The sequence below is a fragment of the Simochromis diagramma genome, unplaced genomic scaffold (assembly GCF_900408965.1).
Source record: "Simochromis diagramma unplaced genomic scaffold, fSimDia1.1 OVJJ01000343.1, whole genome shotgun sequence".
NCBI classification, from domain to species: Eukaryota; Metazoa; Chordata; class Actinopteri; order Cichliformes; family Cichlidae; genus Simochromis; species Simochromis diagramma.
In genome coordinates this window covers 5,086,086-5,103,401 of record NW_024386831.1, presented here as the reverse complement: position 1 = coordinate 5,103,401, position 17,316 = coordinate 5,086,086, and the positions used below count along the sequence as shown (strand labels likewise).

At 41.3% G+C, this 17,316-nt stretch overlaps 1 protein-coding gene and 1 non-coding gene across 2 annotated transcripts in view; both read left to right on the top strand.

The window, feature by feature from the left end:
- The window catches only part of tmeff2a (transmembrane protein with EGF-like and two follistatin-like domains 2a), a 130,276-nt gene extending 117,283 nt beyond the window's left edge, over nt 1-12,993 (top strand). The window contains exons 9-10 of the mRNA XM_040027643.1: nt 9,869-10,027; nt 12,374-12,993. Of these exons, the coding sequence (XP_039883577.1) occupies nt 9,869-10,027; nt 12,374-12,470 (256 nt within the window). The 3' untranslated portion in view covers nt 12,471-12,993. The remainder of the gene's footprint in view (nt 1-9,868; nt 10,028-12,373) is intronic.
- Nucleotides 12,994-16,428: 3,435 nt separating this feature from the next.
- On the top strand, nt 16,429-16,510 carry trnas-aga. Its single transcript has one exon. It is a non-coding gene; the product is annotated as a tRNA-Ser (tRNA).
- The last annotated feature ends 806 nt before the right edge of the window (nt 16,511-17,316 follow it).

Sequence of the window (17,316 nt, the reverse complement as noted above, 5' to 3'; positions counted from 1 at the left end):
GCGTTCTCACTTCTGGGAATTTGATTAATGCTGCAGTCACACCAGTGAAAATAGGCATGACCAAAATCATTGGGTCTGTGTGCAGTGAACTCGGAATCTCTTTGCTTTTGAATTAGCTGCTTAGAAGACCATTCGCAGTCAGCTGCCGTCTTCAAAGCGACTTTGGTGCAGCGACATGACGCTTAAAAGTGGCGGTAAGATGGAGTCCGTCTGCTGTTAGTTTGCACTGAATGGGGTCAAGTTGGCAATTACAGACAATCTGTGGGGTGATAAAACGGCAATTAAGTGTGATTAAAAAAATAAAAATCGCAAATCTGTTGCCATCTGTTGCAAATCTGTTGCACAGAAATTCACATTAACCGCTTACATTCAGAAGCCAGCCACAATCCCAAAGATCTGAAGACGTAATAAATTCAGAAATTCTCCACACATGGTCATGTAGTTGCTGCAGGATGGTCATTTAACTGTAAAATAACATGGTGGGCCTCTGGGTGATCAGTTAACTGCTGCAACTACTTGCAATCGGTCCCTGAATGCAAATAAAAAAAAACATAACTTTGTTCAAGTCACGGGTAAGATGTGCAGGATCAGTATACAAGCCAGACACTCGCCTACCTGCTCTGTTGTTGTATGAGCGCAACAGGTCACACAGACAATGCACAGAGCAGGTAAAAGGCTCTTTAATTTTTGATGTCAAATTATGATATTTGCACTTGTTTGGTTTCATTTTTGGGCGTTCTTTAGGTTAGTGTCGGTGCCTAACGTAGCTGACCACTGTCTCATTATCTCCGTGAGGGTCTGGCTTCTGGCTTTTGACATTTGCCATGTCAAAAGCCAGGCATCTCGTGTCTTCCCATGACCACGAGATGCCTCCCACATAAACTGGTCACTCTCTATCGCTGGAATGATAACAGGCTTCTGAGTTAGCCAGTGTCTAGTGGAGGAAGCCTGTTGGTGGTGTGTTGTAAGACTGACAACAAATGTGGTTTGCATCTTAAGCAAAGGTACACATGTGACATTTCAAGTTGCGACATTTGAACACAAGTTTGACATTCTGACTTAAAAGCCAGCCAGCCCACCATTGTTTCCTAAATATGATGTACTTGAAGCAGAGTATTCTGGATTGTAGATGGTATTAACTATTATTTATAATGAGAGAAATGGATTTTAAAAAGCTTCCCGTCATCAATTTTATATTTATGTTAACTATTACGATCAGAGCATTGGCCATTTTCTACTTATCAGTCGAGCATACCGTACTCATTAGGTTTGCACTCAAACAACCAAACCCTACATGAAGCGAGATGACTCAGGCCCGTTCTGTCTTTTTTATCACAAATTTGTTGTTCCTCTCTCTCTGTGTGATCTGCAGACACTAACAGGAAGTGTGGAATGTAAGACGGCTAATCAGCTGTAAAATTTAGAAATTGCTTGGCAAGTGCTGGAGCAAATTTATTTTTTAATCAGCCTTGTTTATTTTAAATGAATATAAGCCAGTGCGCTGAGAGCGAGAAGTGTTTAAGATCCCTCCTGCTGTAATGGTAGGACGGGCTGTTGACCAGTCAAATATGCTGCACTGCTTCAAATTAATCCCATGTTGGGTTTGTTGTTGCTTAATGAGGATGCTGGTGTTTCCATCCCCATGCTTTATGATCTAGGGTCTTATTTTGCGGTGTGCGGCGGGCTTCGGGTCTTGGACCCACAGACTTTGTGCCATCTGCAATCACGCCTTTGACTGTGGTTCACATCCATACAGCACACAGTAAGAGGCTGAAGGGGGATATATACATATCAGAGAGGGTTGTGTTTATAGTTTTTTTAAAAGTGTCAGCTTCTGTCTTCTGCTGCAGCTGTGCTATTCACAGACAGGCAGGGATTTTTCTCAGCTTAGAATGAGCCTTTGGGGAGGTGCACTCCTGAGGATGAGCGAGCCACTTATAATAAAGGCAGTGAGTCTGGTTTACCTCACTGGACAGAAATCAGTGCATTTCCTGCTATTTTTGGTCGTTTGATAAACAAAAACCTATCAAGATTTCACAGTATTGAAAATAATACCCTAGGGCGCTCTAAATATCCTGGTTATTAAGCTTGAGTAAATGGAGCCCAATTAATAAAACGCTTTAGAAAAATAATTTAATTAGAATGCCAGTGAATTTCCTTTGGCTCACAGCGAAAGTGGTTCGAGAGGATAGTCTGCATTTACAAAAAACCCTGAATACCTTAACAATCCCAAAGACACTCTGGGAATTCATATTGTTGTCTGCACAGCGCAGAGAGGCACAGCCTAAGCCCGCACTGCCACAGAAGTGCAGATGGCGTGTGTTTTATTGGTTTTACTGTATTTGTATAATGATGGCAGAAACTTACAGCAAAAAATTAATTGTAAAAAAACAGAGTAATTTGCAGTATACGACTGCATCACTTGTTATAGGATGCGATTTGAGTTTTAATTCGACTCCAGCTCACATCATAAATGGTTACATTGTGTCATGAAATGTAACACAGCCATGACTGCTTTGTAACGCGCTTAACTTTTACTAAAAGAGAGAGTTGGAAAGGAGGTTTTATTTGAAAAATATTTTAATCCAGTATCTGATCATAACCTGAATGAAAAGTCCCAACAGACCAGTTTGCTGTACTGTATGTGGAGCAGTGGTGTAGTCTATTTTACTGTAGTAGGCATACTCCCTCGCAGTAATGTATACGCCAATGATGGAGCAGCACCTCATAAACACCAAACTCCCTAACACACAGAATATACAGGCCAAGTGAGATAGATGTCCCACTTTTTCAATAGCTGTAATGATCTGACAGCTGTTGACGTCCAACATATTCTATAACAATTTACGAGTCTGAAAGTCTACAATAACTGGTCGTAAATTAACTATACTCTTATTTGCATATAGTTATTGACTTTCAGTGTGTAATTCCAAATGCTTATATCATATGGGAGAATGCTGCTGTTGTAGAGCACTAAAGAAGCACCAGTTGCAGCATTCTGAAAGTATCAGCCGGCGATGGCCTCTTATTCTTGGTTCTTTAATGAGCTATTCTGCAAACTGCCATCTTATCAGAATTGAGGTGGATTACATCTGACAATGTGCCACTCTAAACAAGTGTAATATTTTTTTTTTGACTAGAACTAGTCACAAACTGTTCAGTTTATAATAGTTTAATGACTGCTTGAAAATTGAAGTAAAATAACTGGGTAAATTAGCATAATAGTTAATTCCATTATCATGTTTCCGTTAATTTGCAAAACAAAACAAAATCACTCAAATAAAAGTTCTGTCAAAAAATCCTTCCATCCACCATTTTTCTCAACTGGTTATCCAGTTCAGGGTCGCAGAGGGGAGGAGCCTATTGTAGCTGTCATAGTGTGAGTGTCACCAGTCATCTTCACATTCACATCCACACCAATTTCAGAATCTCCAATTATAATCTCGCATGCATGTCTTTGGAGTTTGGGAGAAAGCCAGAGCGCCTCGAGACCCCTGCAGGTTCAAACCATTTTCTAGGGTGCAGCCAAGGGTTGGAAGGTCTCGGGTACAATGGTCTCGGATCTCATCTCTGCTTTTTGCAGATGATGTCGTTCTGTTGGCTTCATTGACCCATTACCTCCAGATTGCACTGGGCAGTTTGCAGCCAAGTGTGAAGCATCTGGGGTGAAAAATAGCATCTCCAAGTCTGAGGCCATGATTCTCGGCCGGAAAAGGGTGGAGTGCCGACTACTGGTTGCCCTTGAGTTGCTACCCCAAACAGATGAATATCTTATGTAAGTATCTTGGGGTCTTGTTCATGAATGAAGGAAGAATGGAACAAGAGACTGACAGATGAATTAGCACAGTCATCAGTGATGAAGAAGCTGTTCCAGTCTGTTGTGTTGCAGAGCGAGCTGAGCATGAAAACAAAGCCGTCAGTCTATCAGTTGATATAATCCCACCCTCACCTGTGGTCAGGTTATCTGGGTGGTGATGGACAGAATGAGAATGGAAACAAATGGTGGAAAAGAGATTCCTCTGTAAGGTGTAGAAGCTCAACCTAAGAGATCAGACATTCAGGGGGGGGGGGGACTCAGAGTAGAGTTACTACTCTTCCACAACAAAAGGACTCCATCACAATGCTGTGGGCATCTGATCTGGATGCATCCTGGGCACCTCCTAGGTGAAGTGTTTCAGACATATCCTACTATGAGAAGTCCCTGGACCGTCTCAGAACACACTGGCTTGGGAATGGTTTCGTATGCCCCCAGAAGAGCTAGAGAAGCATGAGAGGATGGATGGATGGATGGATGGAGATGTCACATTGTTATATACAAACATTTTTAGTTTTTAGTTTTCCATCTTTGGGTGTGATCGTACAGCTGAAGCACTCAGTTTTGTAGTTGTTATGCACACAGACTACTCTGTTGCCTGAACTTTGATCAGTACAATGCTCGTGTCTACCTGCCCATTTTCTTTGTGACAAAAATATAGCCCAAAAATAAAGGAAAGGGAGGACATATCCTGGGGCATTTTAAGCAGCTACAGAGAAATCCAGGCATCTTCTTGGTGCAGATGTGGTATAAAGCAGTAAATCATGTAGTACTACACCAGTGATTTGTGGGGATGTGTGGTTACTTTGTAGCAGCCTAGTGTCATTTGCATGTAACTGTGTACAAGTGTGCATAATAGCTCGGCGCTCTGGTGTTGCTGTGCTCTAATCATAAACTGCAGATGTATCAACATATCTGTGCCGCTGCCTTCGGATGGCTGCAGGGGATTCATGAACTGAAGCAGAAACTTGAAGCAGCTGCTGATAACAGACACTTTAAGAAACTCTCACATTCAATCATAGATAAATGCAGATGGATTTACTGGCTTTCCTGCTTCATCCATGTTCATTTATGATGTTGAATAAAAGTGATCAATTTAAATGATTTATTATTTTTATTAACCCTGAAAGCCTTATCCTGTTATTACTGCGTATTTGCTGGAATTATTAAATTTGTTATTGTTGATAAAATCTGCAAAGTGACAGCAAAGCGACAGACGCTGCAAGTCATTCTGTGCCAGCTCAGTCAAATCTTTATGAAAAAAACATATTATATGTGGAAGGAGGAAACTATGTGTTATTTAAAGATTTGTGCTGTGTTTGAGATTTTTAAGTTGGTATTTACAGACAAAAAAATGTCATCAAATAAATTGTAATATTAGCAAACATAACTAAAGTAAATACAAAATACAGTTTTCAAATGATGATCGACTTTATTAGTAATTTATTAGTAATTTAAATTTAAAGTAAAAGCCCCCTGAATGAAATAAGTCATTGTGTCACCCTTGACAACTGCAGCTGCTAATGAGTCTTTAAAATCTCACAGCGATGCCACATTGGAGGTGGTGAAGGTTAAACCAAAGCATCTCCATCCGATTTAAGTCCAAAACCATCAGTTTGTTGAGTCATTCAGACGGGGAGTTGTGTGTTTCAGATATACATAATCCAAGTTCACTTTAGTTTCAGGGCATGAACTGGTGGTCGGACAGAGAGCAGTTGTGGCAAGTCCTCAAGATCCTGAAGCAGCAAAGCAGCTCGCCAGACCACCACACTACCACCACCATGTTTGACTGTTGGTATGATGTTCTTGTTATGAAGTGCCGCGGTAGTTTTATGCCAGATAACGGAACTCAAACCTTCTGAAAAGTAAAACTTTTGTCTAAACAGTCCACAGAGTATTTTCCCAAACATATTGGGGATCATCATCGTCTCTTTCTTGTGCTGAATCATGAACTCTGCAGTTCTTGTGACCTCCTGATTCAACAGTAGGCTGCCTGCTCCTGAAAACGTTCACCACTGTTTCAGATTTCTCCAGTTTTGGATAATGGTTCTCGTCATGGTTCGTTGGAGTCCCAGAACCTTAGAAATGATTTTGATAGATGTGAGTTTGCTTCTCTGCTATTCTTGAGATCGTAGGACTATGAATTGCTTTTTGAGATTGTTTAGCCCGCTTTACTTTGTCAGAAAGGTTCTATTTAAGTGACTTCTCAATTCAACAGGTCTGGCAGTGATGAGGCCTGGGTGTACCTATTGAAATTAAACCCAGCTTTCCAAAATATGTGGATAATCACAGTTAATTCATGATTTAACAATGGCAGCAATTAATTTTTCACAGAGTCGGATAGGTTTGAAGAGACTTTTTTCCCTTAATAAATTAAATTATCATTTCAAACATGTATTTTTGTGTTAACTCAGCTTACCTTTGTCTAAAAATGAAATTTATTTGACGATCTAAAACATTTAAGTGCGAAGAAATCAGGAAGAGGGCAAATATCTTTTCATGTATGTGTTCAGGTCGTGGCTTATGATACAATATATAATGTACCAAGTCAAACATCTGGGTCCATTCAAGAGAGAAGCTGAAAGTATATTATGTCCCATAATGTTTTTTTTACTCAAGCCGTAACCTCCAGGACTGAAAAACGAATCCAATACTCTTAGTTAAAAAAGCTCGCTATCTAGCTGGAAATTAAGTATGATCATTTGTGGCCCTAAATAACAAAACAGTCACAGCTAAAATTCTCGAAGCTGTTTGAAAATGGTAGTAGGTGGGTTTAAATACATCCATCTACTATATACAGTCTATGTTTTTACCGTCACAGAAGAAACAGGTCCAATTCTGTACTGAGAGAGAGTGCAGCATTTAGTTGCTTCAGCATTTAACGTTGGAATTACGGACAATTACAAACTTTAGAGCATTTTCCTTTTTTGAAAATAAATTGATGCTTTCACTGTGTGTATCGAGCTGTCACTCTAAAACCAGAGTTCATGCGAAACCGTGAATTCTCTGCACCCCTGTGCCCCTATTTTGCCGACAGACACACCAGCTGAGAATTGGCCACACAGGTGCAAATTTCATATTCATACAGGCACACAGAACACACTTAACACAGGCAGCAGAGATATGCATTTACAAAAAGGCACACTGAGGAATGATATTAAAACCCACCACCCACACACCAAGCCAGTATACATGTGTGCTGCTCAGGTCTGCCATCTTTTACAGCCTGATAGTGTAGCAGCCAGGGGGTCTCGGTGTCTCTCGCTGGCGCTATCTCTCTCTACTTTCTCTCTAACCTCGATCATCCCAGACGTTCTCTTTGCATGCTGAGCAGCCAGGGAGTGCGGAGGGTCTCTGCTGCCCCCTGATGGCTGTACGAGGCAAAGTCTGTATCTTAATGTGAAGGAAAGCGCAGCGGTCTCTGTGGGAGTGGTGCATGTCTGTGACTGTGTGTGTGTGTTTGTGCGGTACACAAGTGTGGAAACCAAGCACAACCCCCGAACAGAACAAGGTTGCAATGTTCATCTCGTACGCTGTCAGGTCGAAGGGATAGAGAATGTGAAGCAGGTTGTGTGTTTGTGTGTGTGTTTTTGTGCCAAACAAGGATGTGCAGGTGTTGGTGGGTAACAACCTCCCCAGAGACAGGAAAAGCAGGTAAAGAGGAGATGGAGGAGAAGGGGAGATTAAAAGGGAGACTGTTTTAGCTCGTCTCTGAGGACAAAGATCATCTCCATTAGTCTTTTGTGTGTGTTTGTGTGTGTTTTCCCACTCAGGGTCCACACCAAGCTGGCAAAACCTGTAGTATTATGCTGCCAATTGCATCCGTAAAAGACTACCTCTAAATACAAAATGCTCTAAATACAAAAGGGTTTTTGTCTGTTTTACCCCACATGTCCTTGTATGGAAGCCAGGCTGTATCTGCTACACAAAGGCAACAGTGTAGCCAAGCTTTCAACACCTGTCTTCATTTCTTTTGCATCAGGTTTTTTGGAACTTTCAGGTGAGAGTAACAAGTTCAATAAGATGTTTTGGGTCTAATTTTCAGTTTTGATATTTGCTGGACTTTTTTAAATTCTGAAATAATTTTGGACTAAACATAGCAAAACAAACTTGTGGTATGAACCCAGCATTGTTCATTTTGACTTCACTTTTTTTGCAGGGTGGTGAAATTTGGGTATTTTTTGTTTTGTTTTGTCAGATGTCAGAAAATACCCTAGAAATAAGCGCAGAGGTATCAACCATACAGCCAGTGGGCTGGAACCATCCAGCCAAACATCTGGCCCACTAGAGAAGGCTGTCAGTCTCGCCCCAGCCTGAGGTCTAGAGCTCTTCACAGCCACGCTAACATGTTTTCAAGTAGGAGCTGGTGTCATTCAAAGCAATATTTGGGACTCAGGGTTTGACACACGTTCAACACCCATATGGAAAAGATTAGTATAAATTAGATATGTTGTAAAATGCACATTGGTTGTGCATGTTTTCAAGTATGTTCTAGCATGTATACATGCTAGAGGGTATGAATCTTTGTGAAATTATGATTTATGATGTAATTAAAATTGCTGTGGCTTGCTGCTGTCCAACTTTAGATCTGTGATGTGGTATTTCACAGTCACACCTTGCCTCCCAGTAATGCCATTACTGTCTTTTCTTTGAACGTGTCTGGAAAAACACTCTGGACCCAGACTGTTTATACATTTGAAAACTAAGAAAAGACAAATGAATAAATCTCTCAAAACTAAGTAAATTATATTTCTTTAAAATGTGACAAGGATGCCACCAAACAGGCTTTCTATCCATTGTTTTCAGAGTTTGGTTGTATAAAGATGTCAGATGCCTAATTATAGATAGCAAAGCTCAAACTGTCATACAGTATGAAAAATGAGACAATATCATTGAATACATAGCAACTGAGCTGTGGAAGTGGGCATACTTGCTGTTGTCATGCTGGCAAAGACCCACACAGGCACACCAGTTCCACACAGAAAGGTGTGTCTTGTCTCCTAACCACTCAACCAACTACGTCACCCAACTTTGCACCACCTAGGTTTTCCATGTGGACTCTCATCCAAGTACTAACCAGCTCACCAGCTCACCCGACCATAACCTGCAAGACAAAACTCTGTGTTTGCATCTTTGTTTTTCAATGTGCACATTTGAAAATGCAGATTCTTTAGCCTCCACCAGGGGGCAGCACTCTTAGCAAATTCCTATGCACAAAGAAAGCGCTACAAACACGCTACTTGGGATGAGCTAAATGAGTTTGCCACCCCAGGTAACAAATAGTTAATATCTATCCACCCCGAAGATCATTTCCTGAGAAGGTTTTCTATAGATTTTCTATTTTCTATTTTCTAAAATAAAATCTGGATTTTATTTTTGTCCTAAGGTGTCAATGACAGCTCGAGCGCCACAGCTCCCCACAGCGAAAGCTTTGATTAATCGTTCAGTGTTTGATTTCACACACTGATACCAGCGCCGCACCACAAGATGGATGTATCATGACCGAATTGCATCATGCTTTAATTATAGTCCCTGCAGTAACTGTTCTTACATTCCATTATTTCCTGAGTGTCTTCCCTATTAATCTCCTGATATCAGAAGCTTGTAAGAGAAAACACAAGGAGCCCAACCTGACCAATCGCACTACTTGACGTTTTCATCTGGTTGCTTTCAGCACTTCACTGTGGCAGCTACATGTGTATGTTCTGTACAGACACACAGCTTAACACGCTATCTATAATGGCAGCATTAGCATGCCCACAGGCCTAGAACAAAGAGAAGATTATGCATTTTTATGCCGCTAACCGTTTTCCACCGCAAACCCCATCAGTCATGTTCATTTGAACAGCTACAGCTAAGGAAAAAATAAAGTCACCACGCTGTCACAGAAATGCAGCGTTCCACCGCAATGTCTTTATCAAACACTCGGTGACGTTTCAATTAGAAATGCTAAAAATAATGAACCTGTCACTCCGTGCACAGGAATGACTCGCTTTCTCTCTCACTTTCCCCCCACTCTTGTGCGTTTGTGCATCTGTGTGTGCGTGATCTCAGCTGTCACTCGGGTTTTAGGGGCCCCCATTGTGACATCAAGGAGTACAACGTCCTCTATGTGGTGCCAGGCTCCGGCAAACTGCACTATGTCCTCATCGCCTCTATCATCGGAGCACTCCAGGTGGTCATCATCTGTGTGGTGGTGCTCTGCATTACCAGGTGAGTCATGCTCGAACACACGCACATATACAAAAACAGCCTACTAATGAGCCTGGGAGCAGTGTTTTCCATGTTGTGTGTATCTGGGAGTTACAGACTCCTGAGCATGGAGGCAACAGCTGAAAGGTCACCGAGGTTTTGGGCGCACATAGAAAGTACTGTCACGTTCTCAGGGGACACACACACACACACACACACACACACACACACACACACATATCTGAAAACCTGCAGGTGTGCATGCAAGCACAGAAACCCACACATATCTGTATAGTCCATCATGCACACACACACACAGACACTTGTGTTTTAACATAAGCATTTTGTATTCACTATAAAAACCCACCCACACTCAGAGCCACAAACACACACATTCACATGTAGCCTGCAGCTTGTCTGCCTCTGGCTGACCTAAGCAATTTATGACATTTAATAAAAGATTTTAAAGGAGTTTTGACCGAGACAAAACTGCTCCTCCGAGCAAAGGAGAGAGGAGGAGGAGGGGCGAAATGAGAAAGTGGAGCAGGGTGAGAGGGTAAGGAGAGGAGATAAAGAAGCAAAGAGAGAATTTATAACACGAAATACAGCGACAGCAACACTAATGTGTCCTGCAGCGTAGCGATATCCATTTAACACAAAAACATACTTGAAAATTCTTCTACGAGTCAAAAGGAATGAACTTCCAAGCGAATCGACGCAGGCGAGCGTTTCAGCGGTTACTGACTCGCTCCGTCTCTGTCAAGCCGATCGAATTTGCGCGTCATTTGTTGCGTTTTATGAATGTTGCTGGAGTTTTATGTGATTTCTGTTTGTTGTAAAGATTTGCCATTCAGTTAAAGGACAAACAGGGGGAAGTGGAAAAGGTCATCCCTATGCTTTGCCTCTTGTGTAAGAGATTTTGTGACATCTTGGAAAAGGTCTGTTCAAAAGGACTTCCCTGCAAAATACCATGTTTCCACCATTTTATTTTTATTATTCGTTACTTCTGTCTTATAAAATGAACAGAACAAACAAAGCTTTTATAACTTGAACTTCTTCTGTGGAGCCCAAGCCCTCTGGTTCCTATGAAATTGTTGGCAAAGACAATATTTTGTTTGATTTTTAAAAGATGAAGATGTTAGTCATTTCCTACAAATTCAGCATCTTATAAAATGCTATTTTCTGTTTCTGTTAAAAAAGAAAATCATCTCTCTACAGATTGTCCTCTCATTTTCCCGCTACAAAAGTCTCAAACAGGTGTTCATCTGATTTGTTTTCAGATGCTTCTTTTGTTTTTGCAGCAATAAGTTTTGCAAGCAACGCTGAGTATTGCTGAATAGCATGGCTATGTACTCAGAATCACACGGAGTGCTTTGGGTTGTTTGGCACCAGAAAGTCAGGCACGGATCCTTTGGATGCTGTGGGGTTGCTGGGTGGGGCTTCCATGGATCGGTCTTTTTCTGGCAGTCTAATTGGGATCAGAGGTGCTTGAAAGTCCTTCCAATGCCCTGGGATCTTTGTTATGTTCCCCATTTGGAGGTGAATGCAGCATAGATCAGTGTAGCTGCAGTCACACAATCAGACACAGCTGAAACAAATCGCAAAGAGGCTGCTCAGTCTCCAGTTGTCAGGGAATACATTTCTCCCTAGCAACCTGTGGTTGCCAGGGGGCCACTAACTGGTCCCTGGCGTGACTGGAGCTTTAACAAATTTCTCAGTGACTGCCAACAACCACTCGCCAATCGATCGCGGAATGCAAACCTTTCAGTAGGTGTGACTCTCCGGTCTCTCGGCTTGCGTGGATGTGGCCTTTGGGGGTTGCACGAGTCAAAGAAGCAGGCACATGAATCCCAAACTCATTCACTGCCATTGACGTCTATAGGTGTCAATGGCAGTGGGGAGTTACCTGATTTGAAAATGGCTGGCAGTGAATGAGTTAACAGTGAACCTGAACATATGCAACATAAAAGAAAGAAGCAGGCTCTAACTGTGATTTACAAATGTGTTTTTCTTCATGCTTGTTTAAGGTTACAAATTAAGCTTTACTTTATTTTTAGTATTCTTTTTTTAATACTCAATTTGTTGGTGCTGTTACATTCTACACTGTAGTCATTTTTTAAAAAGGTGATTTTTACTCATTTTTCAGTCATATTGTGTGTATCATGAATTCTTTTGGTCATTATAATCGTGTGCTAACATCTGTGTCCCTGACAGGTGCTTTACATGAAAAAGGTTTGGGACCTCTGCTTTAAAGCATCTGCATGTATTAAAGCAGCAGTCTGCCATCCATGTTTCTCCCTTTAAAGTCTGAGTTATTAGATTAATATTAAAACAGTAATTCATCTTCTTCGTGATTTTGTGTTTCAGGAAGTGCCCACGGACCAACAGGATCAACCGGCAGAAGCAGAACAATGTCCACTTCAGTTCAGAGAATACCATGCGCGCCTCCACCCGACTGATCTGAGCCCAGACACACCAGACAGAGTCCCCCCTCCACGTTAGGGAGCGCTGTGGCGTTAGATGTTTCTTCCCCGCCCCCAAGTAGGCCAACCCTGAAAATTAGCATCTGCTTCCCATCACTCTTCGCCCTCTCTCCCAGTATGAACTCAAAGAATGTCCATGGAGGATGGTGGCAAAGCAAAGACAGAGCTGGCACACGAGTGAGGTGACAATGATTACACATTGGAGAAATGCTGTCATCAGTCACCGCCGCCGCCAGCCCCCTACCCATGCCCATGTGTCTCCTTGCACCTTTTTCTGAAGGTTTTTCCTGAAAAAAACTAAACAAAACACGAACTATGAGGACTCGGGAGGGGGGGGGGTGCGGAGGATACTGAATGTGTGTGTGTGTGAATGTGTATTAGATGTGTGCACTTTGGTAGAGGTGGGCTAGCCGGTGTCTGTTCTTTGTAGATGAGGGGTACAAAGCAAATCGGGGTAGTGCAAAGCAGGGTATCGGGCTTTTAATGAGGTGTGTGTTCAGCCTGGGAGGGGGGTGGGGGGGTTTGGGGGCTACACGTGATGCCTTGCACCTTGTGTTATAGGAGACCTTTGACAGAGGGCACAATGTTATTATAGAGCTCTCTGTTCGGTTGTGACGATGACGTCAGCTACTGTATCTTGGGTTCTATTTCCAATAGTTATTACTACGTTGTCTTGATGGGGTAATTTTTCTGTAAATGTAAATAAATAATTTATATCACGAAATGTAACATATTCTGTGTCGGTCTTTGTCTGTTATGAAGCAATGACATGTTGGTAGTGTTTATTAGTGTCATAATCATAATCTGTATCACCATCCATCCATTTTCCTCAGTGTTTTCCTGTTTCTCCAGGGGGATACTGAGGCACGGTGAGTTATTGGTTTACACCAGTGTCCCCCTTCCAGGTGGAAATGCCTGGAAAATCTCCAAGGAGAAAATGCCTGTGGCATCCTGACTGGATTTTGGAATCACCTCACCTGGCTCTTTACGACATGAAGCAACAGTCTAGTTCCACACCTACACATCACTCTTACCTTATTCAGACTTAGTTAAAATAGGCCAGTTTAAATCAATTTTAAAGGATGGATTGGTCATACACATACTGCATATGATCTGGATCTCACTTTTTCTCATGTGACAGTTTCATTTGTGTGATTGTTTTGTGTCAATATAGGATGAATATAGGTATACCCCACCTCTGGCCCTGTGGTAGCTGAAGTAGACTCTGCACACAGAGCTCATGGCCATCGGTGGAGGCTGGAACTTAGATAATCTCAGAGATTGAAAGCCTTACTTTTTGTCTTAGCTGTTTCTTCATCACAATGATCCGAGTTACTGTTGACATCACACCAATCTGCTCAGTCAGGTAATCAGTATCATCAGGTAATCATCAGTCAGGTAAGGTTGGGAGACATTTAATCGCCTTCTATTCCTGACAGTGAATCCACCATTCTGAAGCATAAGACCAAAGCCACAGGAACTCAAACCAGCTGCTTCACACTCAGCTGTACCACATAGAAAAAGTGACACAAAAACCTGTGCTGTGATTGCAGTTCTATAGGATGAGTAAATAGTAATCTGCAGTAATGCAGATCTTGTGTTGGTTTGTTATGATGAACAGAAAGCTGAGCACGAAAGTGAAGCTGTAGCTATCAGATCAGCACATCTATGGCTGCACGTGGAGGGTAGTGACCAAACAGGTTGAGGAGCTCAGTGTTTTGAGAGGGAGTCAGAGTAGACTACTCAACAGTGCAAGTTGAGGTGGTTCAATGCATCTGACTAGGATTACCTTCTGGACACCTCCTAGTTGAGCTGTTTTGGGCATCTCCAAATGGGTAAAGGTCCTGGGGTAGATCCAGGACGTGCTGGTGAGATTATGTGTCTCAGGTGGAGTTGGAGAAGGTGGCTGGACAAAGGAGGCCTGGGTATCTCTGTCCCAACAACCCAGACCGGGAGAAGCAACAGAGGATGGAAGGATAAGTTGCCAGTTCATACTACTTTATATTGCAGGGTAAAGAGGTAAAAACTTTAACATTCTGACGAATCTGAGCATGTGCCTGTCAAATGGGGAGGAGGAACTTCTTTTTAAGTTGACCTCTGAACTGAGCTCAGGGAGGAGCAGCTGTCCCTGAGGAGAAAGGGAAAAGGGGGAAATGGCATAGAGAGATTTAGGGTCTGCATGATTTCTTTTGGTTTGGCTTCCTTGTATAAAAGCTTAGATTTCCGTGAGTTATTTCCCTTCCATTATTCAGATGTCACTCAGATGACTGATAACGGTGGTTTTGATCGACTCATCAGAGGCTTATTCGTGCAAATCAGCTTGCAGTCATTATTCATCTGCCTCAAGCTTCCAGCAGAACATTGCTCACTAAGCAGCACTGTGATAGCAGGAAACATCAGAACTACAAGAAAGTGTCAGAAGTCCGTTTGTAATTCCAGACTGAAAGTTTCTAACTTGGCAGTGCACAGAACTCTATAACACTGTGGAGACTACATCAGCTCTATCTAAAACACAAGCAGACAGATCAAAAATGAACACACCGACATCAATACATCAAACTCTGATGAGACAGAAAAAAGCCATCACACAGAATTAAAGAAAGATGGCAAAACACTGAAGTGCTGATGGGTGGCAGGATCTCTAAACTACCTTTCAAGAAAGTAATAAAGACCTGAGGTGGGGTAAAATAAAATGCCATTTCAGCATTAGGATAACTATAGAATGAAAACTGTGTTTTACTTCTTAGAGCTGAACTCCCATGAGGGGAAGTAACCCTCTGCTTTGCATCTTTGTGAAGCAGGCAATTTAAAACCCCAAACACAGCTCAAAGCCAAATTTTAGCATAAAGCCTTTTAATTTTTTTACAGTTACACTATAAGTCACATTGGAATTTTTTTTGCATTGAATAAGTTACATATCTATGACTTTCATAAAATTTTATTCCACGCTATATCTGGTATTATAAACTAATTAAAAAGTTTATTATTTTTTTATTAAGTGAAAACTGGATGATCACAAAGTCAGTTAAACTTCAGGAATATTAGTCTGCTCAGTTAGGAATCAAAACATCTTTGTCTCTGGTGCAGAGTGCCAAGTGTGCCCTTCAGTTTTTTGAGGAGGGTATTAATTTACTAAATTACTCTAAAATCTGAGTTTTAATTAAACGCATATGGTAAGAAGGAGAGTAGTAAATTAGGCTCCACCCACCTTATCCAGCCACAACAGTAGTAGTATACAGTGCCACATCAGCTACTGACACATGAACATAATTACTGATGGTGTTAATTACTCTTACATGAGTTCCTTTCTGCACTGAATGCTTTTACTTTTGATACGCCAACATTATATTAATATACACTTACAATGAATTCAGTACGAGTTTGCTCAGCTGTTGTTGTTTTACAGTATGGGATTTTTTTCACCTGATTCCTAAAACTAAACTATAAACTAAAACTAGGAGAGAAAAAATATTTTTGTTACTTTTTGTTACTGTGAATATATAAATATGTATTAAGTGTAATTATTATTTATTTATTTTTTAGTTGTTGTCAGTTTTATCAGAAACTTGGTGAATCTGCTTACTGAGGAGATGACTTTGTTTCACGCGTTGTTGTATTATTGTAAAATTCTGATCTTCTCCATTTTTTCCATTGAATCACCAATTAGATAATAAAGGACTAAAATAAAACTTGAGTTAAAACGGTCACTTTTTAAAAACTGTTTTAACAGTAACAGGTAACCACAGTGCAACAGGTGTCAGCCGCCACCAGATGGCGCTGTATTCACCGGAACTTGACCTCAGCGTGCGCCTCTTCTGTACACAGCCGCGTCACAGATGCGGTAACATCACTGAGAAAGTATGTGTTTGATGTGCTGTACTAAAAAGTGGAATCACGGACTCATCTGAACTCATGTCTCATATCGGAACTATTTGTGTAGTTGTCGTGGCCGAGTGGTTAAGGCGATGGACTAGAAATCCATTGGGGTCTCCCCGCGCAGGTTCGAATCCTGCCGACAACGAATTGATGTTTTAAAAACCGGTAATAGGGACGTGAGAAAATCATTACTGCTTACTAGAACCGCTATGTTTCTCTGTCATTGCATCAATTTCACGGCACCTGTTTGACATTAAATAGTATAAAACACTGGCATTACTAATAACCTCATTGTAGGTGCTGTTCTATTTAAGCCCAGAGTTCTAATAAATGTGATTAGTAACACCTGTCTTTATTTATGTCAAAACGTCTGCTGCATGGAAAAAGGTCTGTTCGAGGATTAAAGCTGATTTCCTTTGGACCTGACTCATCCAGTCACGATTAACGTGTAGCCTTCTTGTTGCCTGTACAGATGATTTAACTGTGTCCTCCATATTTGACCACTTCAGTTGTTCCCATCAGTTAACGAATTTATTTTAGAAGGCTTTTACAAGTTGGGGGGGGGGGGCGGGTTGTTTGTTTGTTTTTGTTTTTTTTTTTACAGATATTTAATATGATAATAGGTTCTATGGGGTGACCATATTTTGATTTCCAAAAAAGAGGACACTTGGCCCAGTCATGATGAAATTTAATAATAATACTGTTTGCTTAAAGAAAACTTTAACATATTTAAACAATGCCTTCTCTGATGGTGAATGGTGAAATAAAATGTCATATAGGTTTTTCCAAGTCAACAAATGCAAAAAACAGAGGATGGTTGGTCACCCTATAAGTATTGATTAAACCACCGATTTTTTTACAGAATGAGTTACAGAATTACTTTTTTTCCTGTGGGGCTGTTGAAGGGCGAACTGTAGAATGCACACTTCTTGAGACTTCTTCCAGGCGCCA